The following is a 14,144-nucleotide window of genomic DNA, read 5'->3' on the forward strand; positions in this document are numbered from 1 at the left end:
AAGTGTTAACTATTACTTCTATTTTATTATTATTGCCACTGCTAGGGTAGGGTAGGCCAAGCCATTTGTTTTCCATTTTTAAGCAGTTGTGTGCTCAGTTGCGCAGTTGTGTCTGACTGTTTGTGACCCCATGGACTGTAGCTCACCAGACTCCTCTGTCCGTGGCATTCTCCAGGCAAGAATGCTGGACTGGGTTGCCATTCCCTTCTTCAGGGGATCTTTTTGACCCAGGGGTCGAACCGACATCTCCTGTGGCTCCTGCACGGTAGGCAGATTCTTTACCACTGAACCACCTGGGAAGCCCATTTCACTAGAGTGGGGCCTCCCCTTTAACAGAGAAATAGATCAAAGACACATAACCTCTGTTGAGCAAATATATGACCAAAATGTTACTGTGGATTCAAGTAAATTGTACTTATTTCAGCAGCATCTATACACAGTTAAGTCATTCTCTTTATTCAATACAAAGATAACGCTTGGCTTCCCTGTATATTTTCAGACCCCTGTAACCAATCTGAGCCTGCTCCCCACCCCTCATAAGGTTCTGAGTTCCACTGGTTTTGACCTACTGCTCTAGACAAACCAAGCTGCCTTGTATTGTCTCAACATGCCACCCATCTTCTTGACTTCCCACCCGTCTGCTTTCCTATTTAAAGCATGGAGTCATGAATGTCAACAAAATCCTCTTACCCCACTGGGCTGAGCTTTCCTTACAGGCAGTTAGTGAGGAATCAAAGGTGCCATCCAGTTAAGTGCTCTGCTCTTTAACTGGAACAACAATGAACAGGCATCATTTTTTAAACAGGAGAGAGGAAAATCAGGGAGAGAGAGCAGAGGGCAGGTAAGTGAATGCAGGTCTGCGGGCCTCAGCAACATCAGAATGCCAGCACACATCCAGGAGGGCACACTGGCCAGGACCACGGGGCGCAGATCGAGCCCAGAGAGATGGACCCAGTGATGCCAGGCCCTGGCTCCACAGTAACAGCTCACCCCAGTTACACTCCAGGGTCACTAGGAAAGATCAGTGGGCATGGGAAAGGGCCACCCTGACAAGAGAGCCCAGGGTCAGGGGCTCACACCACCCACCATGTCCCGAAAGGCTGTCTTGCTGAGGAGCAAGGAGAAGGCACAGAGGGACAACCATTTTAGCAAGCTATGGTCAGGAGCTAACCAAAGAAATTTTTTTAATTCCCTTACTAGAATAATTTTACTCGATGAGGCTAAAATAATGGGGCTTTTCTTTTCCTTCTTTCTGGTGATCCAGCAGGACAGGACTCATGTGGACAGCCAACAACGGACCGCTTGCTGCTGCTGCTGCTGCTAAGTCCCTTCAGTTGTGTCCAACTCTGTGCAACCCCATAGACGGCAGCCCACCAGGCTCCCCCATCCCTGGGATTCTCCAGGCAAGAACACTGGAGTGGGTTGCCATTTCCTTCTCCAATACATGAAAGTGAAAACTGAAAGTGAAGTCACTCAGTCGTGTCCGACTCTTGGTGACCCCATGGACTGCAGCCTACCAGGCTCCTCCATCCATGGGATTTTCCAGGCAAGAGTACTGGAGTGGGGTGCCATTGCCGCTTAGAGAAAAACAAAGTTACATTTACATTTTTCTTTACCTGCCTGAGTGCAACGTGAGTTAAACTTTAGCAATCCTCTATGACTCTTTTAACAGCAGTGTAAACGTTAACTGCCCTGTAATTGGCAGAATACAGTTTTATGTATCAAGGTTCACAGACTCAGTTATTCAGAGCACTCCCACCCCTGGGCAAGCTGGGAGGGCTGTAACACAGGTGGTTGAATGAAGACAGCCAAGTTCCCACACAGCCTAAATCATCCGAGTCAGTGTTAAGAGAGAAACATGTCTTACTCGTCCTGAAGGAATTATTAGGCTGCCTTTCCCCACACTGCAAGTTCAGTATTCCTAACCCCGTACCCCCCACTTCTCCTCCTCCCACACCAAGGAAAAAGAGTTAGAAAAAAATACATTCTGGATGACTTGATTTGGCTTTCAGTTTGAATGCTGCTGCTGCTGCTAGGTCGCTTCAGTCGTGTCCGACTCTGTGCGACCCCATAGACGGCAGCCCACCAGGCTCCTTCATCCCTGGGATTCTCTAGGCAAGAACACTGGAGTGGGCTGCCATTTCCTTCTCCAATGCATGAAAGTGGAAAGTGAAAGTGAAGTTGCTCAGTCATGTCCGACTCATAGCGACTCCACGGACTGCAGCCCCCAGGCTCCTCTGTCCAAGGGATTTCCTAGGCAAGAGTACTTGAGTGGGGTGCCATTGCCTTCTCCGTCATTTTGAATAAGTTACCACAATTGTTCCTTCTTCCTCCAGAGATTACCCTTAACAACCAATGCACTCACTTCTTTCAAATGATCTACTCAGCTGAGATGTAAAAGTTATTTTGTATAGAAGATGAATTTTGTTTCTTCACATTCACCTAAGAACCTGCAATAGTTCCATTTTCCTTCCAGATTTAAACATTTTATTTTAAATGGAAAAAAATCTATTTCTTTTTTTTTCTTAAACGCATCCTTAAAGAAAAGAATTGTATTTACATAGGGACAGGAGGTAGTTTCCTCACAGTGTTAAAGGGATTAGAGAGAAGACAGCAAATTCAGGAACCCCAGTGTGGAACTGTACAGGCAGAACTTTGCAGCCTTCAGATATCAAAAAGGTTATTAAAAGAACCATACAACTGGGTTTTCAGCTTGTGAACAGACAGTGTAAGTTACTGAGTCAAGAGGACTTTAGAGGGCATTTCAGTAGAATAGGTAAAAATGCATGGATAATATAGTGGAATGGATACCATAGGACTAAGAATAACATATAAGAATGGAAAAAAAAATTTTCATACAAACAGCAAGAGCAGTAAATTACTAAAAGTGAGGGCTTCCCTGTTGGCTCAGATGATAACAATGAATGAATGAATCTGCTTACAATGTGGGAGACTCAGCTTTGATCCCTGGGTCGAGAAGATCCCCTGGAGAAGGGCATGGCAACCCACTCCAGTATTCCTGCCTGGAGAATTCCAGAGCGGGCATTATGGGCTACAGTCCATGGAGTCGCAGAGAGTCGGACACGACCGAGCGACTGACACACTCACTGCACTCCACAGGCTGCCACAGACTGCAGACATCACGGAAGCTCTGCAGTCAAGGCAGGACTTGGGCTCCCCCTTGAGGGGTGGGAAGAACCCAACCAGACAAGGAAAGAGCAGACCTTCACAAGGACACGAGGGAATAAACAGCTGTGGGATTCAGGCTACAGTGAATGGAGATCACCACACTGGAGCAGAAGCTATGATGGGATCATACGCACTGGACCTTAGGAAGGGCTGTGGCAACCTAACTGGAAGAGGATGATATCCCCCAGACACCTTCCTTTTCTCTGACCATAGTTGATTCCAAGTCTGGATAACCTAATTTTTGATTAGGTTAAAAAATTTGTCCCAAAACATTTTACCAGAGCTTAGAAGTTTGCTTATAACCCAAGTACAGAGAAACAAACAAAGAAAAAGATATATTCTCTGCAGAAGAGACTTGCAGTAGGTTTAGTAATTTTATCTTTTCATAGTTTGTACTTATAATATGGGATTAAACAGGTCTATAGCTCCCCGCTGCCAATTTTCCCAGAGGAATTACCACTCCCAAATGTACTCGATCACATCACGAGGAAAAGAATGTGCTGACAGGGCACGCTACAGTGACTGTCAACTCCAAAGGCATGGCACTGGGCACGGTGATTGGAGCGACAGGAGACTGCAAGTAATATGCAGTTAATATTAGGAACCAGACTTTTTCAAATAGGCTCATTTTTAGAACCTGCAGCAGACTTAGGGTTTCCCTGTAACAAGGTCCTCTCACTGGCATTCCAATCTGCCTCCTCAGTAGGGGAGAAAGGATTGGCGCTAGCCATGAGGACCGCTTGCAAGTTTACTGCAGAGCCCCTCATGCCCCCATCACTCTGGGCACACCCATCAGGACTGCACACACTTCCAAGTTCAGGACAGGAAATGGTTAAGCAGAGCTGCCAGAGAATGCCAGTCTATGGAGTCACAGGAAGTCACAGCCACCTCTAGCTTAATGCGACTCTTTCTTAGAAAGCTTTTTAAAATTTATTGAAATGCTCCTTGACTTTTCCTGGGAAACTTCTGGCCTATGTTAAAAGCATATTACATTAAGGAACTTTTTCCGTACTTAGTCGAATGATGCATTCTATTTGAATTTGCTTTACCATGGCAAGGTCCTCTATGAACAGTGGTGGTGCCAGGGGCACTGAATTCATAACCATTTCAGAGTCAGTCTAACATGTTTATAGCTTCTGATTATCACATCTCAGAAGGGAAGCAAGGATGACCCCCACAACTCCTAGGCACACACTCTAGCAGGTGTTAAAAGCGCAGGTGTGAGAGCCAGACAGACATGGGACACACCACACACCACGTGTGTGACCTTAGATAGGTTACCTGATCTGTATGCCTCAGTTTCCTCACTTTAAAATAATAGAAACTGTTTTACACAATTCATCTGAAGATGAAATAACAAACATAAGCATGTAGCGCAGTTCCCAACACAAAGTGCATTCTCTACAGTCAACCTACTAGTGTCTTCTTCTGACACTTCTCTCTTTTCTAAAAGCCTGTATTAACTGTTCAATACTGTGTTTTTCTAAACTAGAGTAATTCATCTTTGCTATGGTTGTAGGTGTTTCTCCCTGAACCTATTTTTCTTACCCATGAAGCAAGGATAATACCACTTGCCCTCTAATCTCAATGTATTCTAGAAACAGAATATACAAAAGTTACTAACTAAAAATTTTAATCTGCAATTGATTATACTAAAATAAGCTTGTCACAAATGCTGTGCATAAACAAAGGCATGTCAGAGTCATCATATCATGACTCAAGTCCTGTGCCCAAACCTCTTCTAACGAATTCATTTTAATTCATTTTAATCATATAGTGACTCGGCGTCTTCATGTGATAATGACTCATGGGTTTTAATTTGCCAAATGTTGCTTCTGGATTATTTGCAGAAATGTCTGTTGAGCTTTTTCTTAGGAAAGTCATGACTTAGCTAGAGAATTAGATGCCGGTTATTATTTTATTCCAAGTTCAGCTAAATCAAGTTTATTCCCAATTTGGATCATCTACTCATATAGTGATTAAATTAGAAGCAGTATGGTGCAGCTGGCGGGGCGTGGACTTCTGGGGTTTGAACACCAGTTCAGTCATGTATTAGCTGGACTGAATTTTCAGCATTTTACCTTTCTGAACCTACATCTGAGAAATGGGAAGAAAACAATTACTTTTTAAAGGAGATGGTCTTAAAAAGCAGAGCACCGTCCCCAGACACAGGGATGGTTCTCGAAGTGAGAATACTTTTGCCACGGAACAAAACCGCATCCACTTACAGTTCACAGACGCCAGCTCGACTGGGAACGAGAGGCACGAGCTGCAGTAAGAGTCTGACACCGTTCTGCCACTCCTCTTCTCTCTCAAACTCACAGTACAAGTAGCTACACTCGTCAGATGAGAACTGGTAGAAAGCACAGGTGTCCTGAAAGTACAAATGCTGGTCCACTGTTGGAAACAAACAAGGTGTGGATCAGTTCTGTAGAGTATGTTATTTAGAGAGTCAGCATCCAAGTAATGGAGAAGGCACTGGCACCCCGCTCCAGTACTCTCGCCTGGAAAATCCCAGGGACGGAGGAGCCTGGTGGGCTGCCGTCTATGGGGTCGCACAGAGTCGGACACGACTGAAGCGACTTAGCAGCAGCAGCAGCAGCAGCAAGCCAAGTAATAAATTGAAAGACCTAGGAATTACTAGGGAGAAGCTAGGGATAGGACCATAATTAAGTCCATTCATGCTCACGATCGCATTGAATGAAAAAGGACTTACTGACCAACCTATTTTTATTATTTGAAACTTTGGCCAGCACATTCACGTGGATTTTACAACTCTTCTGCTTCAAGGGACAGGTGAAATCAATAGCAATTCCAAGGGAGTAGAAGAAATTTCTTTCTTTTTTTTTAATGTCCCAAAGCAGTACATTTAATTACTTTAATGGTACACAAATACAAAACTACGCCAAGTTTTAGATCAGCAGTTCTCAGCCAGGGGCAACTGTTCCCCACCCTGAGGACATTTAACAACGCTGGTGACATTCTGAGTTGCCACAACTAGGGGGTGCTAGGGATGCTACTAACCATCCTATCTTTTACAAGACAGCCCCTGACAACTAAGAATCATCTGGCAGAAAATACCAATACTACCAAGGCTGGGAAACCCTACTTTAAAAGAAATCAAGAAGCGGAGACATTTCCTAAAAATATTAACGTAAAATGTTTTGCAAACCAGAAACCTGAACCTCATGAGCAAGCTGATAATTATAATCCTTAAAGGCAGTTAACTGCTTTTCTAAACAAGAGCTGCTGCTGCTAAGGTGCTTCAGTCGTATCTGATTCTGTGCTACCCCAGAGACGGCAGCCCACCAGGCTCCTCTGTCCCTGTGATTCTCCAGGCAAGAACACTGGACTGGGTTGCCATTTCCTTCTCCAATGCATGAAAGTGAAAAGTGAAAGTGAAGTCGCTCAGTCATGTCCAACCCTCAGGGACCCCATGGACTGCAGCCCACCAGGCTCCTCGGTCCATGGGAATTTCCAGGCAAGAGTACTGGAGTGGGTTGCCATTGCCTTCTTTGCTAAATAAGAGAATCAGGTGCTAAGTGTGACCAACTAAGATGACACCCACATCCCCACCTGTACCACTTTCCCACAGTGGGACTTGGGTATGCCTTTCTGAACCTTATTTTGTTCTCTGACCTTCAATATTTATAACCTAGAGAAGAAAAGAGCTTCCCAGTGACCCAGCACCCGTGTGGCAGAGCTAAATAAAGAATCCAAGCTGCTTGATTTATAATTCTTCAATTCCCTGGGACTCAACAAAGAAAAGAGATATTCACCATCTATTTTAGTGTCTGTGCTAAGTTGCTTCAGTGGCATCTGACTCTTTGTGACCCCATGGACTGTAGACCGCCAGGCTCCTCTGTCCATGAGATTCTGCAGACAAGAATACTGGAGTGGGCTGCCATTTCCTTCTCCAATTTTAGTGTCTAGTTAACATCAATTTTCTAGTTAACATCACCTGTTCTAGTTAAACTGTTTATTTTCATAGATTATATTTCATAGATCAATTTTCATAAACTGTGTTTGATTCCTTACACAATTAAAATGGCAAACACCTTCTATTCATACAGTCAGTTTCTGATGATTATTCTAAGTACAGCAAGACAAATCACACATTTAGAGCAACTAAAGATGTCCATTGATCTTTTTTAAAAATTGTAAGCATCATTTTGAGTAGAGAAGAGATGGGGTAAGGGAAAGACTCTTACAGGTTGTAGTCAATAAATCAGCAAATACCAAAAGGTATGAGAAATAACAAAAGATGACCTGTCACTTTCATTTATAAGAGGACATAAATATTTACCAGCAAAAACAACTTCCATCTAGATTATAATATCATCTAGAAAATCAAACACATTTTGGTCGAGCAGCTTAACAGCTTCAGGATTCTGTGCCTTCAGAGCACGCAATACTAACCTGATGACAGAATCCCCATGTCCAGCAGGAGCTGCCAGACCCCTATGGCCATAGATCTGCACGGGACGAAAGGACAGTGTTCTAGAAGCCAGTCGACCAGTTCTGACCCAACGCAGCTTCTCCTAGACAAAAGCAAAGCCATTCACAGTAAGACATGGTTGCCACCCATTTGCCCAAAAAAAAAAAAAAATTAATTTAATACCATCCCTTTCACGTTCTTTTTAGACAAGCAACTCAAGAATAAATGACATGCACTTCTTATTCATGTTTCAGATTTCAGCTCAAATATCACTTCCTTACAGAAGCTTAGAATCATATCCTCTTATACTCTTTCTTTACATCCCCTAACATTTACCAATTATACATCTTTCCAAATGAGTAATACCTGCCTTCTTCCCTTGAGAATTATTTTCAGTAGAACAGGGACTATGTGTATGTAACTCCTGACTAAACCCCAACATCAGAACAGTCCAGGAACACAGCAAATCCTCTGAATACATACATTTGAATAAATGAAGGAATAGATTTAGCAGTCCTTTACTAAAAGACAATGTTTCTGCCTTGATAAGATAAGTGGTGATCAACTCTGGTGCAACCATTTACACATTTTTATCTCGTCTCTTTGAGAACAAGATAATTCTAAGATTAGACAAGTTACACCACAGTGAGGGGTATAATGTTTTGTTCTCTACTTTTCAAACAGAGATTAAACCTAATATTTGTCTCAAAGAACAATAAATTTGACTGTTAATATAGTCTAAGCAATCCACCAAGCAGCCTGGATCATAAACCCACAAACCTGGATGACGGATTCTGCTAACCACCTGAAGAAATACTTTCTATAATCCATCTTAAAATACACAGCTGTATTCAAAGAATGCCCTAATCTGGGTATGACAGGCAGTATTTTCATGCCTACCTTTCCCTGTTTATCAGCCTCAGATGAAAAACCCAATAAGGAAAACTTTCTGAAATAAGGTTAATCATGCAGAAATTTCACTGAAACCCACTCTCCCGTATGAAAAAAGTCACACCAAAATGTTCTTTTCAAACACCTGCATCATGAAAATGACTATCTTTCTCCTATACTTTTTAAGGATCAAAAAATGCCAACATATATTTGTATTTCTAGAACAGTAAAATATTGCCTATCTTTTATGACTGGCATAATCACAAATACCTAGAAATCACCCAGTAACCAACAGAATGAAGAAATGCCATGAGACACTTTATTTTCTTGGATGATGGAAAAATAAGGTAGTAAACATTTCTGCAGAGATATCCGAAGAACCATGCTAGCTTTAGTTAAAATATCACTTTCTTGGGTAAAGATGTGAAAGATACTCTGAGATCATTAAGGCAATTCTAAGTTGCACCAACTGTACAAATCCAGTTGCAGGTTAGCAGTAAGACAAAAGAAAGATTAATGGTCAAATGGATTTTTTTTAAACAATACAAGAAAACAGATTGCAACAAAACAGGCAATTAGACCAAACCGTCAATATTAACTTCTAATTCTACAGAACACCTTTCATTAGTAAATGCGCAAAGTGTTAATTCCTCAACACCTCTATCAATTAGCCAGCATCTTTGGGCTTGTAAAGCACTTTTATAATCTTAATCCTCATTCTCAGAACAATACATATGGCTCCTCAGCCTGTTCTCTGTCTGACACCACCTGGAACGTGGCAGGATACAACAAAACATTTACTAAACAAACTAAACTTTCGAATTGCAAACGGTGACTCGACAGACGTACTGGCTTGTTTCCTCCCAGGTGATCAGGAAGACGTTTCTCAGAGCAGGGCTTCCCATGACTGTGCTGAGTGGGCGTCATCTGGGAGACCTTGTTAACATGAGGATTCCAGTGCAGTGTGGCTGGGTACAGTCTCAGAGCCCTCACGTCTAATGGGCTGCCAGGCGAGGCCAGTGACCCAGCCCTACCTTCTCAACGGGAAAGACTTGCTCTGTCTCGAAGGCGGGGAGGAGAGCGTGGTGGACAGGACTGAGTCGATGTGCTCAAACATGGTATAGCCAAGACTGCAGTCATGTGTAGGTATTACTTAATAATCAAGCTCCCACTCTCAGAGTAAGCTACTGTTTCAGTTGCGTACAATCTCCTTCTACCCTCACCTGCAATTTATCATATTGTGTTTCAAATCGCTTTCGAAAATCCATTTGTACCAGGGAAAACATCATTGGGATAAAGATAAACACTATCACTAATACCACCAATTCACCAACTCAATGGACATGAGTTTGCACAAACTCTGGGAGATAGTGAAGGACAGGGAAGGCTGATGTGCTGCCATCCACAGGGCCACAAAGAGTCACACCTGACTTGGCAACTGAACAGTATCACCAAAGCAAACAAAATGAGGTGAGTGGCCACAGCAGTTCACCAACAACCTCCTTGACTTGTGGCCCAGGTCAGCAACGATCCACTTTAAATCCCTGAATCGACAGGACTGGGAGGAGGGTGGTGGAGAAATCAGAGACGCCTGGAAGGGAGGAGTATGAACACCCACAGCAGTTCTTCTCCCCACGTATCTTCAGTCTTGTACTGAATCCAGAAGTTGTTCTGAGTACACAGAGATCTCGCCAATGCAGCAATGCTAGATAGGAACATTATGATATGGAGGCGATGGCTCCAAGGTCAATGTGATTGCCACAGCAAAATGAGAATTTTACTAATCTCTGAAGGTGAACACTTGGTTTTTCCTGGCCGCCTTCCGTCTCCAGTTACAGCTTTAGTCATCAGTTCATAGCAGTACAGGCAGACCCTCATCTCATTCAATGGGACAGTGGTTTTTAGAGACTTACATGAAGGCTCAAAAACGTAGTATGATTTTTTCTACAGTCCCAAATGAATGGAAAACATATCAAAACTGTGAAAGTAATTCTCATGTGGTACTCTGCCTCAATTTACTACCAGACAAATGAAAATGGCTCAGCCTAGGCTATCATATTAGCACTTTGTCTCTAAACCCAGAGCATTAGTCAGTCCTTAGACTACAGACCCACACTCTCGCCACATTCTACTCTCAATAAACTCAAAGTATGCTCTTGCTTGGATGGATGGTTCTTTTCCATGAACCTGATTAATGTACATCTTCCAATTCTTTTTCAGTCTATATCCAATCAGGAACAAAACTGAGAGCAAGGACCAGTCCTATACACAGCCTTATACAGGAGCGAAAATGAATCCTATGAGTCCGCTCACAACTAGGCCCAAAGACTGACATAGGCAGACCTCGTTTTATTGCACTTTCCTTTGCTGTACTTCACAGATATTATGTTTACAGACTGAAGGCTTGTGGCAAGCTGAATCTAGCAGGTCTATCAGCGCCACTTTTGCAATGGCATTTGCTCACTTTGTGTGTCTGTTTTTGGTACTTCCTCAACATTTGAAACCCTCCGCTAACAAAAAGATGATGACTTGCTGAAGACTCAAATGATGGTTAGCAAGTTTTAGCAATAAAGTATTTTTTAACTTAAGGGACGAATATTATTTTTAGACGTAATGCAACTGCACACTTAATAGACTACAGTATAATAACTGTTACATGCACTGGGAAACACAATAATCCATGTGACCCACTTTATTGTGCTACTCGTTGCCCTGGGGTAATCTGGAACCAAACCCACAGTATCTCTGAGGTATGCTTGTACAGGCAGTTTTCGTTTTTAAGAAAAAACAAAATTAGACTTGTCTACAGTTGATACTATCATCTATTAAAGAAAAAAATAGAGATTTTACATGAAGTAATACAACTATACTCACAGCTCCTATCGCAGCCTGTTGCAACTACTTGACCTGGGCCCTAAGCTAGTGATTTTCAGACTTAGGGGCTTGAATTTGTTATGGGAGGGAGTGGGTAGAGTGATCTTGGAGCTTTTTAAAGAGATTCATAATTCCATATACACAAAAGCACTGTTTCTCAACAGAATAAATCATGTCTAACCTATGTGGAAGCTGTCAAAACCTACATAAATACTAGTAAGATTAATTAAACATGGGATTTTGAAGTGCTAATTCATTGTAGTTCTCTCATCTCCATATGTAGTTGCTCAGTGGTGCCTAAGATTACAGATCCCGCCAAGTTTTTGATTAGAAACAAGTGATCCAGAGAGATGTTATGGGGAGGGAGGTGGGAGGGGGGGTTCACGTTTGGGAATGCATGTATACCCGTGGTGGATTTATGTCAATGTATGGCAAAACCAATACAGTATTGTAAAGTAAAATAAAGTAAAAATAAAAATTGAAAAAAAAAAAAAAAGAAACAAGTTGTCGGCCTGGGACAGTTACTGATAGGGATGGGACACGAAGACATCATCTGGGGTGTGAAAACCTCCTAGATCTTGCTGTAGGTAACAGTCATATAGGTACGTGTAATAATTAAAAATTCATCCAGCTGTACCCTTAGATTTGTGCATTTTACTGTATGTAAACTATGCCTCAATAGAAAATGGGGGATCTTCTTACTCAAACAAGTTAGGAAGCACTCTCCCCCCAAATCTAGGCCACGATGAAATTTTTCCCATCTGTGGCAAGTGGAAAAAAAAGAAAATACCATAAGGAGATGGTGATAAAGCTAAACTTAGTTAACTCAAAGAAACGTCTTTATTCTGAGAATCTTTCCTAGTTTTTTTTGGCATCATTTGTTCTGAGTATTCTTCCCTATTCTTCATGGTATTGTAATCTCATTTCTGTAAGAACAAATAAGGATAATAAATGATAGTGGTTCTTTCTCTGTTTATTTTTGTAGTTTTAGTATTGTTTGCTGTGGTTTAATACCTTTACTTGGAAAAATATTCATAAAAAGCTGGGCGTTCACTTTTGTTATTTCTTTAAATGGCTCCATGAAATGAAGACATGTGCCCTGAACTTTCTCCATGACCATCTTCTTGGTCCAGACGTACTTTAAGTGGACCGTATGCCCATCCGTTTACTCTTAACACCTCCACCCTTATTCACCTGCCAAGGCAAAGAAGTGCCATCCCTGCGCCCACCTGGCCCTCCCCACCCCGAAGCTCCTGAAGGGGCAGCTCACTCGCACCTAGAGAGTCAAGAGTAGTGGCCCTCTCCCCCAGGGACCTCCAAAGGACCCTCACAGAGCTCTGATAGAAGGGACCTGTATTTACAGGAGACCCAACACAGCACACGCCCAATAAAAACATTATATAACATCACGTCTTTGAGGAAGCAGAGCAGACTCTCAGGAGCCCATGCACACCTGCAGCTGAGCATTCCTCGCCTGCTCTTCAGACCAGGAGTCCAGCTGTCCAACACGCGGCTCGTTAATTAAGAGAGAAGTCACCGCCAATCTCCCAAGCAGACACTTCAAACCCAGCAACCCTCCTACTCCTCATGATAGCCCGTCTCTCTGTGATCAAGGTTATGACTTTAACACATTTTCAGTTTTTTTTTTTTTTCTCAAGGAGAATTTCTGACAAGGTGTTAGGAAACTGTGTTACCTATAAAACCCCTTGAGGTTTGCTCTGTCCTTTATCAGGTCAGCTGCCTGAACGATGATAATATTCCGCAACGCTCTTCCTGCACAAGAAGAATTCTCCCCATAAATCTATATAGAAAAGACAAAAGATTCACTGAGAATGCAGAACAATAATGTGACAATTTGTGAGCTGCCGATGACACACTACACAGAACAATTATGGCCAAGTCCCTAAGCTTAAAACACTTATATCTTACCATACATAGCTAAGATAATAGCTATGTAACTACCTATTCTAGTTATTTTTGCTATTGGACCATTTAGGCTATTAGGCTATAATAACTACTTTCCAAATGCTAAAAATTGCTTTAACTGTAAATAATTTCCTTTTACACAAAATTTCCAGGGCAAAATACCTGTTTTTTTTTTCTTTATATACAGTGTTTCTATCAATACAGCAAACATATAAACATCTTGGAAGATGGGAAAATTAAGTTTTCTCCTATCTAGTGAGCGTCTCGCACCATGATATAATTTGATAGCAGGCTGCTGTCTGCTTTGCTTTTAAGCCTCACTCAACTGCAGAGTTCATAGTTAATTCCAAGCATCCTGGGTTCATCTACTTCATGACTGCATCTAGCAGATAAAATTTTCATATAACTTCTTTTTTCAGTCTTCTGATTTGCCTGTATGCATCTCTGATTCTTGGTGGATGAAGGAGGGTATCCCTTAGATCTGGAGAGGTCTATGTCCCACTTTATAAACTACCTCCTTTCTCTGTAACTGGCTACTTCATCCACAGGGCAATGTTGCCTCACAAAGGAAATGAAATGAACTCTCTTCCTAAGTAAAGGCTCATGAAAAGGAAGATATATTGAGGGTGCATGCTTACATCTGCTCACTTATTTCTTGCTGAACTCTTTTTGCACCCACACAGTTTTGACAGAATATTTTTATCTTTTCCCAAGGCAAACAAATGATAATATATTGACTATAACTTAATCCTGAACACTTTAATCCCATCCTTATACTCCCTTAATCTTCATACTATCACCTCCTAAACACAACCTAATGAGGAAG

At 42.1% G+C, this 14,144-nt stretch overlaps 1 protein-coding gene across 2 annotated transcripts in view; it reads right to left on the bottom strand.

The window, feature by feature from the left end:
• The window catches only part of RAPGEF5 (Rap guanine nucleotide exchange factor 5), a 233,557-nt gene that overhangs the window by 175,101 nt on the left and 44,312 nt on the right, over window positions 1–14,144 (bottom strand). Inside the window, exons 3-5 of one of the 2 annotated variants that reach the window (XM_069587656.1) lie at window positions 13,087–13,193; window positions 7,609–7,730; window positions 5,418–5,586 (exon numbers count right to left, since the gene is read on the bottom strand). In XM_069587656.1, coding sequence (XP_069443757.1) covers window positions 5,418–5,586; window positions 7,609–7,730; window positions 13,087–13,193 — 398 coding nt within the window. Of the gene's footprint in view, window positions 1–5,417; window positions 5,587–7,608; window positions 7,731–13,086; window positions 13,194–14,144 lie in introns of those variants that run through there. The other variant, XM_069587657.1, reaches the window with a different exon arrangement.

This window comes from Ovis canadensis, chromosome 4 (genome assembly GCF_042477335.2).
Source record: "Ovis canadensis isolate MfBH-ARS-UI-01 breed Bighorn chromosome 4, ARS-UI_OviCan_v2, whole genome shotgun sequence".
Taxonomy (NCBI): Eukaryota; Metazoa; Chordata; class Mammalia; order Artiodactyla; family Bovidae; genus Ovis; species Ovis canadensis.